Source organism: Momordica charantia (genome assembly GCF_013281855.1).
Source record: "Momordica charantia cultivar OHB3-1 chromosome 9 unlocalized genomic scaffold, Mcharantia_2.0 BLBB01000009.1, whole genome shotgun sequence".
Taxonomy (NCBI): domain Eukaryota; kingdom Viridiplantae; phylum Streptophyta; class Magnoliopsida; order Cucurbitales; family Cucurbitaceae; genus Momordica; species Momordica charantia.
Window position 1 is genome coordinate 28,580,256 of NW_028275167.1, and position 12,480 is coordinate 28,592,735.

Sequence of the window (12,480 nt, forward strand, 5' to 3'; positions counted from 1 at the left end):
AATAAAAAATTATTGAATGGGTCGCCACAATGTGACTGCCCCAAATAAATACTACTAAATATAAATTCAAAGTATTTTTCTAGTGTTTTTCTCCGAAATCTAACCACATAAAATCGTCATCCTATTACATCTTCCAATAATTTCTTGGAGTTAAAAAAAAAAAAAAAGAAGTTTTTACCCTTGAAAATTTAACTCCAAAATTTTAATCCGAACTTAAATGTAAGTTAAAATTAACTCGAATGATCCGAGTATACGAGTAAAAGGAAAAAGTATAAGAGGGTAAAAAATGAAAAGTGACAAGTGAAGGTACTTTTACACCGAAGTAAAAGTAAAAAAGAAACCGAAAGAAGGGCAAAAAAGTTATTTATTACATAACGGAACAGCCGTTGGGATTGTCATCGCTGAACATAGTGGTGAGCTTCTCGTCGACGGCGTTGGGGCTGGGCAAAGCCTGAACGGCGTTTTTGACGAAGCCCGCCGGCGCCCTCTTGTCGTAGGCCTGCGCCACGTACGGATACGCCACCACATTCACCGGCACGTACGGCCACAACTCCGCTCTTTTTCCCGTTCTCCTCACCTTCTTCAGAACCCTGTTCGCCTCCACAAACCCCGTTACCGTCACCTTGCTCTGTTTTCTGTTCACCTCCACCGTTTTCACACCTAACAAAAACAAAAACAAAATCATAATCAAAATCAAAATCTCCGTTTCAGCTTCTTCAATGGCTAATTCAAATGGGTTTTCTGCTCTTTTTTTACCTTTCATTTTGGCAACGGCGTTTCTCACTCGCCGTTCGCACCCGTCACAGTCCATTTTCACCTTGATCTCCACTGTCTAAACCCATTAAAAGTAAGATTTAGAAAAATCAACGTTAAACAGAGTTCGAACACAGAAACTATATTCAAATACTATCTTAAACATCGATGACTTAAGCTGAAGGATTGTTGGAGGGAACCTGCATTGGTTTTTTCTTCCTCTGTCTGGAGGTGGCAACATATTCAGAGATTAAGTCTGAGACAGAGTCAAAAATTCCCATTTTTTGAGGAGGGAGGGGTATTTTGGGGAAATGGGGTTAAAAATGCAGATTTTAGGGCAAGGGAGAGGGTGTATTTATAAGTGGAAGTGGGAATTTAGTATTAATATAATGTGGGTTTTTGAGATGGACAGCACAGAATGAATTGTGTTCTCAAAATCATACAATTCCAATGGAAACTGGATTTTTGGGTATTAATTATATTGGGCCCAATCTTGCATTGCATGATTGAGAGGCTAAATTCAAGGCTCTCTCTTCCACTTTTTTCAGGCCAAAAGTAGGGCTGATTAAGAAAATTGCTTGCTTCTTCAACATGATCCAATTATTAAATTATAAACTCAAATTACAAGTTTGGTCCCTGTGATTTGGACATCGTTTTAATTTGGTCTTTAAAAAAAATAACAACATGTAGAGTGGAGATTCAAATCCACGACCTTTTGGTCGAAGTCTTAACCAGCAGAGATATGCCTAGACTGGCGTTTTAATTTGATTTTTATGTTTGTAGGAGTTTTAGTATAGTTCGTATGATTTTGAGTTTAGTTTCAATTTTGTTCTTGGAGTTTAATCAAGTTTCACAAAATGTTTGTTGTTTACACGAGAGGAAACCGGTAGAAATATCAAATTATCGAAATTTATAATTACGCTATAAAACTTGGAAACTTTTGTTTAGAAATAAAAGCTAGGTTGTTTGAATTGAATTGATTCCATGCTTTTGGGAGGAAAAAAAAAAGGTGTTCCTTTAGCTTTAAAAACTATGGTGTTGAACAGTTGATGCCATGCTTTAAACAATCAAAATGGTTTTTTTCCTCCTTTTAGAAAATGAATTAAAGGGGAGGAGTTTGAACTCGAGATAAGTCTTAAACCAACCCGTCGTTGTCAGTTGAGTAAAGTCATCTGAACGCTTTTAAAATAAGCACTTAATAGAGGGGAAAAAACGCTTTCAAAAGAAACGCTAATCAATTAGTTTTTCATCTAAAATCATTTAACTTTAAAAGTACCTTTTTTTTTTTCAAAAATCATCTAAAATACACTATATTTTACTTTAAACTTTTGGTGCAAATTCCAACGTACCCATCTAATATAATAATCGAAAAGAAGGGAGTTTGACTTCAACGAGAAACAATAGCCAACTCGAGCTTAGCTTAACTGATTGAGGTAACTATCTTTGACTAAAACATCGTGAGTTCGAATTCTTCTACTTGTATGTTGTATTCAAGAAAAAGACAAAAAACAATAGTAATTACCAAACACGTTTTTAATGTTTCTTTCTTTAAGATATGAACTAAATAAGAAAGGAGAATGTTTCTATAAATGAGTCATAAGTTCGTACAATGACTCTATCGCTTGTATTATAAAACATGATAGAGTTGAATTCGCTTTAGGGACGAGGGTGGAAAATGCATTATTCTATCTCTATAGTTTATCTTATACAAAAGAAGCTTTAGAATATTGAACGTGAATTGGAGCTTATCTGTACTAGAAAAGGTTTGATGAATTCATTCAATTCCAAAAAGCCACTTTTTTCTAGCATTGTTCTATATTTCATCTATATATTATTTGTCATGTTATCAACTTTTTAAAAACGAAATTTAATTCAAATAACATCTTAAAAAAGGTGAAAACACATCCGAAAAAATTATGAAAAAATAAACTACGAACATAAAACTCAAAACGAAATCATTATCAAATGGGTTAAAATCGTATAATAACTCTATCACATTTGGTGCAAAATCGAACAATCCCTTACTAGACAAGAATGTGAACCGAAGAGGATTGCCAAAGAAAAATCGTGGGATAGCAATAGGTTCTCCTTAAATTGTGATTTTAAGATTGGGATTGAAATTAGAATGGAGAGCATTCTGGTTGCTTAGATTGGGAACTAAATTTAATTGAAGTTAGATCTATGGAAGAGTAAATTGAGAACCATTCTTCATCCTTTAATAAAGTTATTAAACAATAGAAACAAAGATGAAGACAAGAGTTTCTCGTCTCCTCGTACTTCACGTAATGGATCATTTCATACTTTTTGTGCGCGTAATTTAATATTGCACACTTTTTTCGTGTGCTCAAGAGATGTTAAAAATATATATATTTATATTAATTTAAATTATAATTTGTGTGAAAAAAATACAAAGAGATGCTTTTTTTTTTTCTTTTACTTGTGAAATTTGGACCCATAAGTCTCTCTTTCTCATTATGTGAACTATATTAAAACATCAATCATTTTCTATTTAAGTCTTAATGTTGAAGCAACACACATGGATTCTCTCAATAATTCTTTGCCACCACATGTCTTTGCTTTTCCATATATTTAAATTTTCTCATACATATGTATAATCTCACAACTAATTGAATACAAGTTATACAAGTTACATGCTTGTGATCGGGTATGAATCTATATTAATTCGACCTCGAACTTTAAACATATTTCATTGTCGATGTAATTACGAATTGATTAAGTGAAATCATTATCTGACAAGTTATGTATGTGATTTTTGTTGGAAGGCAAAGAAATAATTGAATGAAGTGTGATGAGAGCCAAGGGAGGAGGAGGAATTGGTTGGAATACTGGTAAATGTCACCATATAACATTTCAATTTCTGTCACTTTACACAATTGCCCAAGTTATATGCAATATTAGGTTCTATTTTTATATCATATAGCAAAATATTCAATCCCATCTCATCTCACCATTCTGGATAAGCTCTCTTTCTCACCTCACCTCTAAGCTACCTTCTATAGCATTTATGACATTTGTAAAGATTCCTTATTATCACGGGGTAAGATCAAGTGCAACACACGGCCCTCTCTTGCTTGGACATGTGGCTGACTCAGACACTACAAAGATGAGGAAGAAAGACCAATGAAAAAGTAAGTAGAGCTTAACTCAACTCTAACTTAGAGAAGATTATGAAATCCATATTGAGCGAAAAGTCGATTCTGCTGCATCTTCTAATTGCTAGTGAAAAACCTGCAAAATGACAGTTAAGGTAGTCATAGTAGCAGAAGGTCGGTTCCCAATACTCCTCTTATATAAAAGGCGAAGTCCCACTTTTCAAAAGATACGCAATCTCTTGCATTCTACATAAGTTCACCCCAATACCAGCTTGATCTTAATCCTAACTAACTTAAGCTTTGGAGGTTACGTGGTCGAGTACCAAACTAGTGCAAGATTTTGCTGGGTTGCCAAGAAAGCAACGTCAGACCCCATATAAGATTGTTGCTAATGTGCCACCTCAGCCAGAATTGTGCACCAACACTGAGTACTATGTTTTAGAAAGGGTGCGTGTGTATGTTCTCGAAAGGCATGGCAGAGGTCTACCTCTAGTGGTGAAGAGAGGCAACGGCAAAGTACCAACTAACCTTTGTCCATATCCCTCGATCAATCAACGGGGTCATAATGCCTTTCCTTTACAAACAATAATTAGTTGTCGTCCGTTGAAGAAACTAAAGTTTATTTATGCTTGTTGGAAGAATGCTAAATACCAGAGAAGGAAGATTTTACTATAAATTGAATGCTTGGGAATTGGGATGTTTCTAAAATGAACAAGAAATGTTATTTTTTGCTGTGTGGCACCCAAAGAATGTAACTCAAGAAAAATCTATAATCACCTGAACCTGGTTTCACTTGCATTGATTAGACTGTGAACTCAACTCATCAAGAAGGTTTGTAATAGACTCTTCAAACTTCTTTGCACGAGTCCCAGGCTTCAGACCATTGACATCGCCCCACCGAGAGCATGGATCAGTCCACCAACTGTTCCAGCCAGAACACCAGGCACCGGGGGTGGGTCGATTCGGTCTGCGGTTGAGGATGACCTCATCGACCATGTTCAGCACAGGGTCATCTCGTTGAAACTGTCTTGCAAAAGCAGCCCCGCTTTGAGCCATTTGATCAAAATTGGAGGTGTGGAGGAAGTGAGGGTCCATCTTGGGTGGATTGTCCCAGATCATGTATCTTAGATCACTGTTCACTGTGGTATTCTTGAAGTCTGGTGAATTGCAAATGACAGAATGAAAATATCCCTCTTGAGACAATACCACATTTGTGAAATACATCAACATTGTTCTGGGCAGGTTATCCCAACCAAACACGCAGAATTCGAGGAACGGTCGACTCAGGACGACCCAAGGTGAACCTGCAAATGCAGAAAAGAACTGCTACAGTTTTTAGCATACCACAACATTTTTGAACGGTTAAAAGAGAGTTAGTTTTGCCTGTGAATATTTTGAAAGCATCAGGTGTTGGTCGTTGCTCGGTAGCGTGAAAAATTTGACTTCTCCTTGCTAAGTACACCGCGGGATCAACTACAATTGGATGGACTCTCTTGGATCTACAGCAAAAAATGAATGCAGATGATTCAATTGTTCAATCATCGAACGATAAAAACGTCAACTAGTGTGAAGAGCTGGCCTACTCTTTCCATCCAATGTCACTGGTGTGATCAATAAAATTGAGATCTCTTCTAACAGAGGATAACACATGTGCAAGGTCTGAAATTCAATAGAAGGCATCATTAATAAGTGAGAAAAGCAAAATAAGAGCATATAAGAATTAGAAAGCATCCCTATAACAGACATTTGCATTTAGAATCTACCATAATTTATCATATAAGGAGAAGAAGATGTTCAAAATTCAAACACTAACAATAGTAATTATCCCTCCTTTCATAATAATAGTCAAGCTAGATCTTGTAAATCAAAATAATGTCCAAGACATTAAATTGATAAATCCACTGGTCAAACCCAAACTCCAGAATTGGTGCAGACTTTTAAACAAACTCATTACAAGATTTATGACAACATCTTCAACAATTAACATCGGGACGATGACTCTTTAAATAATTATCGATGAAGTGGCTTCCATTCTTAAAAACAAACCAACAATTCATCCATCAAATATTTTATCCATATAGCATGGGCTAATCATAATATACGCAGATCCTCTCTACTGTTATATATTGAATCCTGTGACGGATTGACAGTAATCTAGTAAGTTTAGTTATACAATTCACAGCTAAATCACTCAAACAAGAAAATGCCAAGTTAATGGAAATATATTCATAAGCGCATCATTAATCCTATCACCACCAGTAATAACAAGTTGTGTTTAATTTTCATATCTAACTCAAATTCCTAATCTTTTGTATGCATCTGATGCACAAAATATACAAGTGAGAGGGCAGGAAAAGAATGCCTGACACATAAAAATCAAGATATGTAGTGCAGTTGCATTATACAGTGACAACTAATCAGTTATTTCTCATCTCATCAAGAGCTAAAGGATGCATGGAAAACCAATGGGAATTAATGTAAATTAAAAACCCTTCAAAGTAGACTCCTAACCAAGCACTCATACACACAAATTACAATATCAGTCGCTAGACCTGCCATGCAATAGCTACTGCTCAATTGTCCATCTATCTAGAAACCGGAACACCATGGTTTTATCAAATGAGCACTTTCTCTTTCATATTTGTTTCTTGTCCTTCAAAAAGAAATGAAGATATGTTAACTATAACCCTAAGTTTGAAAACTTAAATTACTATCAATCAGGATGAACCAAAATTAGCCAAGTGAAAATGCAACCAAATAGCCATAATTACAGTTTGTCCCAAATGACCGTGTAATGGAAGATCCAAGAAGAGTATCTAGCAATTTGAAACCCATTTGAAAGACAATATCACCGTTTTTTAACAATGTTTGCTTTGGCCATCAGTTCGAATCGTGCTAAATTACCTGATTTTAATCACGATTTTAGCTAAGTGTTGGTTGTATATGCTCATCCAAAGAAATAAGGTTTGGGATTGACGGGTGCTGTGGAGCTAATGGAATTATGCCAAAAGAGTCCAAGGCAAGTGTATGGGATTCAAAATTTAGCCACATTTAACTAACCATAAACTTGCAGCAGCTTCCTTTTGCTGCCAAAGATATTAACACAAAACCTTCACCAGGTCATCTCTTGTAGACAATACGTGAGCTAGTGAGAAATATAAACTTCCTCATTTACGTTAGCTTATAAAAATTCATTTCAAGACCCAACCAAGTCCCTCCTTTCTCGCAGGGCCATATTTCAAATCTGGAAGACTAGCCCCAATGACCTTTAGCACCAGACCTTAAATCTTCGCTGCAACTGGATATATGTAATATGGATAAGTTACTAAAATCAATTGGGCATGTTATTCATTCACACGTCACATTAATATAGAACCAACGTCAGGAAAAATCAAGATGGATAACCTATTTTTGCAGAATTGAAGTAGGCATCTGAGTTGACCACAGACGGTATACCACAGAAACAACAAATTCTAAGGGGAAAAAATAACATTCTCGATAAGTTATTTCTATTTTGGGTGATATTTGGAAGACCCCAAACGACAGGAAAATCAATGTAAGGCCTATGACGATGATCTAGTGAAAAAAAAAAAAAAAATCTAAAACAGTGCCCATTTGTCCAGAAAAGTATGCAGAACGATTGAGATTCAACCAATTGGCATACCGTCCTGAGTGATCAGCGGATAGTCCATCGCACTCAAAGTGATAAACCAATCCCAGCCACTGTCAATCTTGAGCAGAATCGCTGCAGCATGCAAAATCGTGGCAATGTAAGAGGACCCACTGTAGGTCACACGATCAGGCTTGCCAACGACGTCCACGTTCCCAAAAGTTCGAATCGCTGGGATAGACTTCACCGCCGCGGCTAGCTGTTGCCTATCTCCATCGGAAGCCTCGCGACTGAGATGCAAGAGGTACCGATTTCTCGGGTGGTAGACGGCGAGCAACAGCCGGAAGATCCTATCCTTGTCGCCGTTCCCACCAAAAATATAGTAAGCGAAAGCCGGTGGATGGTGAAGTCCTCGATGAACAGAGGAAGGGAAGAGCCTCGACGAGCTGAAGGCGGAAATGGAAGAGAACAGCAACAAAATCAGGGTAAGTAATGCGGCTGAGAAGAAAGTGAAAAGCCACTTCTTCTCAGCCCCCATAACTCAAGTTTGAAGAACTCGAAATGGGATATCGCGATCGCCAAACACGGATTCCAATTTCCCACGCCTTTTCGAATCTGAGACTCTGATACCAACGCTTTCGAGTCTAGAATTCAGTGAGGATCTTCATTGTTCTTGCCTCATTGGAAAGAGACATGAATCGATGAACAAATCGCTGTTCGAAGCTTTATGATGGAAAAAAGAAATTGAATTGTCAAATAACCATCCCTCTCTCCGAATTCCGCTGTCCGTTACAGAGCATTCAACTTCTTTCGATCTTTACCAAATAACCATCGATCAATCTCTCTCTCTTTCTATCTTCGTAACAAAATTCTGAATGCCCAATTCTAGGGTTCCTAATCCAGTTCGATTTTTGGCCGGGCACAAACAGGAAAAACGAGCTGCATAAAACTGTCGTTCAGATTCTCTGTCCTTCCTTTTTTCTCTGTTGCGTCCACTCCCAAAATGCGTCAGAACACCACGAACTCCATCACGCTCCACGGTGGCGCGTTGAACTCACCGCCGACCACGGCTCAATCTTGATAGATGCGGCGGTGAGAGCTGTGGACTCGTGCACATGATTTTATCTAATAAAAAAATCAATTTATAGATTATAAGGAAAAAAAAAATATTTACTCGACATGTTGTCGATATTGAGAAAAAAATGACATTCTCTCCCATATATTTACTCAACGCGTAGACATGTCGACATCTTCCTCAAAAATTGAAAATATGAAATATAATTTATAAAATAGGCCAGTTATAGAAATTTGGTTTATAATTATAATTATCTAGAGAAAAGAATTATAATTATCTAGAAAATTCATTCATGGGTGGAACTGGAAGTAACGTAACAAAAATGGTAAAAAGGAAAATGGCGCGTGGGAATAACGTAGTGGGGATGAAGATGACGTGGCGTAAAATTACTGGAGAAATAACGTGCTAGTACGGTAGACGAATCACGATGATCGAGAGGATATTGGTCGCCTTGATGGAGCTTTGATTTTCTGTATCAAAACGAATCTACACGATATTCTAATCTTGTAATCGCTGAATTAAGAATGCGTATATGTTCCATTTGAACGCAGATTAATCGTTAATGTTATGGTTCTAAATATCCTTCGGACGTCAATATTCATTGATTTAACATTGATAAATCGACATTTTTATCATAGTATAAGAAAATCGATAAAATATAAAAAATATCAACAAAATATCAAGAAAATATGATTGTTTTGTTAATTTAAATATTTTTTACGATTTTTTTAATTTTTTAACCTTTACAGAAATATCCATCGACATCTATCTCACACTATAAGTCGAATTCTCACCCATTGTACTAAAAAAATATATAGAATTTTAGCCTAAATTTTTTTATTGTGTCTATAGTAAATATTTGAACTTAAAAAATTATCGAATAGATTTCTAAACTTTCAAAGAACAAATGAAATTTTGATATGTGTAATTAGTCTATAACTTTTTTTTGAGTAATAGATTTTTGAATTTTCAATTTTGTATCTAATAAATCTCTTACCTATATGACATATATCTTTTTTAATTCATAAATCTATTAAACAAAATATTAAATTATCGGTATGATATCAAGATTTTTCAATTTTTTTGTTTTATTTAATAGGTCTATAAATTTTAGAAATTGTCTAATGACTCAATTATTTCTAGACGCAAAATTAAAAGTTAGATTTATGGGGCACCACCATGAAAGTTGAATAAATTAAACTTGTAATTTCACATAATTTTACCTTGAAGTATAAGATGAAATTCATTTTTAACTTCTTAAAAATTTGAAGAATTATAAGCTTCGACTTATCTTAAAAAATTATGTCAACTCATAAATATCATATTGTGTAAGCCAATCATTAAACTAGCAGTAAGGATACAATTGGAAAGAGCTAAAACATAAAAGATTAAATTGAATAGTAAATAAGAAAAAAAACATCAAAATATTTAGGACTAAAACAATATGTTTAGCTTAAAAAAAAGCAACGAATATAAAATTAATAAAATAATAAGGAAAATATTAGATAAAATTATAAGTTTACCCTATAAACTTTTAAGGTGGTATCCAATAAATTTTTTGACTTTAAAAATATATAATAATTTTCTGAACTTTCAATTAAATATTTTTTAAAATTATAGATTTTTTTCTTACAATTGATTGAGGACCACAAGTGATAAACTCAGGTTATAAAAAAAATAATAATAAAATTACGAATATATAATTGAAAGTTTAGAAATTGGTCAGACATTAGGAACTTATTAAATAAAGTATTGAAAATTCATGACTGACCTCGTAAATTCGTAATTCAATCAAAATATTAGTACAACGAAGAGGTTAAAAGCGTAATTACGCCAATATCATTCAATTGGGTCATGCCGTGTGGGCGGTTCAAGTCAAACACGGCTCCACTGTCACTCCGGAGAAAAAAATTTCCACACGATGACAAACCCAGCATCAAACTTTCACAAGATTCATTGAACTTTAATTTCTCCTTTTCATTTCTGTATAATTTTAAATTATCCACTCAAAATTAGTGAACTATTGAGTTAAAAAGAAAAAAAAAATTATCGAATATCCAAATCGAAGCTCTGTATATATTTTCACAGATCTAAACAACGCCGATGCGAAAAGTGAAACAATGGCGGACAAGTACGAAAAGGAAAACTTGGCTGAGAAATACTTGGAAGGGAGGCCGAGATCTTACCCCGCCGAGTGGTACTCCAAACTCGCCGCCCTCACCGCCGCCCACTCCCTCGCCTGCGACTTCGGCACCGGCAACGGCCAGGCCGCTCTCGGCGTTAGTCTCTTCTTCTTCTTCTACATTCAATTCATTTAGGTTTTCGCTATTTCTGATACGATCTGTACGAAAATCGGATTGATTTTGATTCAATGGCAGGTTGCAGAGCATTACGAGAAGGTAATCGGAATCGACGCGAGCAAATCGCAACTCGAATGCGCGATGAAGCACGAGCGAGTCCGGTACCTTCACTTGCCGGCCTCGACGACGGAGGACGAGATGGTGAAATCAATCGGCGCCGAGAACGCCGTGGATCTGATCGTCTCCGCCGAGGCCGTGCACTGGTTCGATCTGCCGAAATTCTACGCCGTCGCGACTCGTCTTCTCCGGAAGCCCGGCGGAATCATCGCGGTTTGGGGATACTACTACATATCGTTGAACGCCGCCTTCGACGCCGCGATGAACCGATTGACGGAGGCGACGCTGCCGTTTTGGGACCAGAAAGTGAAGGAGTACGTCCTGAACGGCTACAGAACGCTTCCGTTCCCGTTCGAGAGCGTGGGGATCGGATCGGAAGGGGAGCCGGTGGCGTTGGAGATGGCGCAGCAGTTCTCGTTCGAAGGGATGCTGAAGTATCTGAAATCGATGGGGCCGGTGATCGTGGCGAAGGAGAACGGCGTGGATGTAATGTGTGAAGAAATGGTTAGGGATTTGAGGGAAGCTTGGGGAGGAGGAGATCTGGTTAGAACCGTCGTGTATAAATGTTTTATGGTCGCCGGAAAAGTTAAAGCATAGCGGATTTGATCGTCTTGTTGATTTGGATTTGTTGGATCTCTGAACTTCAGATTCGTGAATATAGAGATCTGTGTTTTGATTTTTGCGTTATGGAAATTGTGGGAGAATTGAAGTGATGGTTGTTTTCTTTTTCTTCTTGGCGTTGGGTAGTGTTTTTGAGATATTTTTTATATTATTTGTATAATATGATAATATTTTAGAGATTTATTTATACACCATCTAAATCAAGACCGGTAAATTAATGTTTATTTATATGGTGGAATAGTACACTCTATAAATATATGTTTTTAATTATTTTTAAAAGAATAAATAATCCATAAAGTATTATGGAATGAAATAAAAATAAAATTATTAATCTGGAGTTAGTTTAGGTTAATATTTAAATCCACCAAATTCATAAAATTTTTATTTATATCAACTCCAACTTAAACAAGTTTATAACTCAATCTAAACAGTATGGATTGAATTGGATTGATCGGTTTTTTTAACACCACAATTTAGTTTTTATATTTTTTAATTAGTAATCATTTAGTCTCTTAATTTTTATATGTAGTAATTTAGTTAATGTAGTACAAAGTTTATAACGATTTAGTCTTTTGTTAATACAACATTTGGAGATAGGGATTCGAAAATCTTTCGATTCGATATATATGATTTAACCCTATGTACAAGTTAGCTAACAATTTAGTCTTTCCGGTGAAAAATATCATTAAGATTTAATATAATTATCAATAAAGTGACACTCGTTGGGGTTTTGGTTTTTTTCAGAATCCCCTTGTGACTCAGTGTTGTAGCAAAGTATCAAAATTAGTTAATGAAGTTGCTTTTATTTAAGAAAATAATATTAGTAGATATATAATTCGATTCTTCAACGTTATATGGTGGTGAACTAAATAAATAAAAGGATAATAATTC

At 35.7% G+C, this 12,480-nt stretch overlaps 3 protein-coding genes across 3 annotated transcripts; 1 reads left to right on the plus strand and 2 right to left on the minus strand.

Moving 5' to 3' along the window:
* Positions 1-251: 251 nt before the first annotated feature.
* Positions 252-1,114, minus strand: HIPP20 (Heavy metal transport/detoxification superfamily protein). Its single transcript, XM_022294942.2, has 3 exons — positions 954-1,114; positions 757-832; positions 252-660 (listed from the first exon to the last, which is right to left on the minus strand). The coding sequence occupies exons 1-3, from the start codon at positions 1,032-1,034 to the stop codon at positions 368-370; spliced, it is 450 nt and encodes a 149-aa protein (XP_022150634.1). The 5' UTR covers positions 1,035-1,114; the 3' UTR covers positions 252-367.
* Positions 1,115-4,514: 3,400 nt separating this feature from the next.
* On the minus strand, positions 4,515-8,603 carry LOC111018704 (beta-glucuronosyltransferase GlcAT14A). The gene is made up of 4 exons (XM_022294916.1): positions 7,531-8,603; positions 5,450-5,525; positions 5,250-5,365; positions 4,515-5,170 (listed from the first exon to the last, which is right to left on the minus strand). Exons 1-4 carry the CDS (start codon positions 8,012-8,014, stop codon positions 4,656-4,658), a joined length of 1,191 nt encoding a protein of 396 aa, XP_022150608.1. The 5' UTR covers positions 8,015-8,603; the 3' UTR covers positions 4,515-4,655.
* Positions 8,604-10,550: 1,947 nt separating this feature from the next.
* Positions 10,551-11,697, plus strand: LOC111018717 (uncharacterized). The gene is made up of 2 exons (XM_088116860.1): positions 10,551-10,830; positions 10,930-11,697. Exons 1-2 carry the CDS (start codon positions 10,672-10,674, stop codon positions 11,563-11,565), a joined length of 795 nt encoding a protein of 264 aa, XP_087972986.1. The 5' UTR covers positions 10,551-10,671; the 3' UTR covers positions 11,566-11,697.
* Positions 11,698-12,480: the final 783 nt, after the last annotated feature.

Excerpts from the sequence above, each read along its gene's own strand:
- HIPP20 (XM_022294942.2), bottom strand. The coding sequence starts at position 1,034 with ATGGGAATTTTTGACTCTGTCTCAGACTTAATCTCTGAATATGTTGCC. Across the intron at positions 833-953 it reads GGAAGAAAAAACCAATGCAG|ACAGTGGAGATCAAGGTGAA; the intron begins GTTCCCTCCAAC and ends TAATGGGTTTAG. Across the intron at positions 661-756 it reads CGCCGTTGCCAAAATGAAAG|GTGTGAAAACGGTGGAGGTG; the intron begins GTAAAAAAAGAG and ends TGTTTTTGTTAG.
- LOC111018704 (XM_022294916.1), bottom strand. The coding sequence starts at position 8,014 with ATGGGGGCTGAGAAGAAGTGGCTTTTCACTTTCTTCTCAGCCGCATTA. Across the intron at positions 5,526-7,530 it reads TCCGCTGATCACTCAGGACG|ACCTTGCACATGTGTTATCC; the intron begins GTATGCCAATTG and ends ATTGAATTTCAG. Across the intron at positions 5,366-5,449 it reads AGTGACATTGGATGGAAAGA|ATCCAAGAGAGTCCATCCAA; the intron begins GTAGGCCAGCTC and ends TTTTTGCTGTAG.
- LOC111018717 (XM_088116860.1), top strand. The coding sequence starts at position 10,672 with ATGGCGGACAAGTACGAAAAGGAAAACTTGGCTGAGAAATACTTGGAA. Across the intron at positions 10,831-10,929 it reads ACGGCCAGGCCGCTCTCGGC|GTTGCAGAGCATTACGAGAA; the intron begins GTTAGTCTCTTC and ends ATTCAATGGCAG.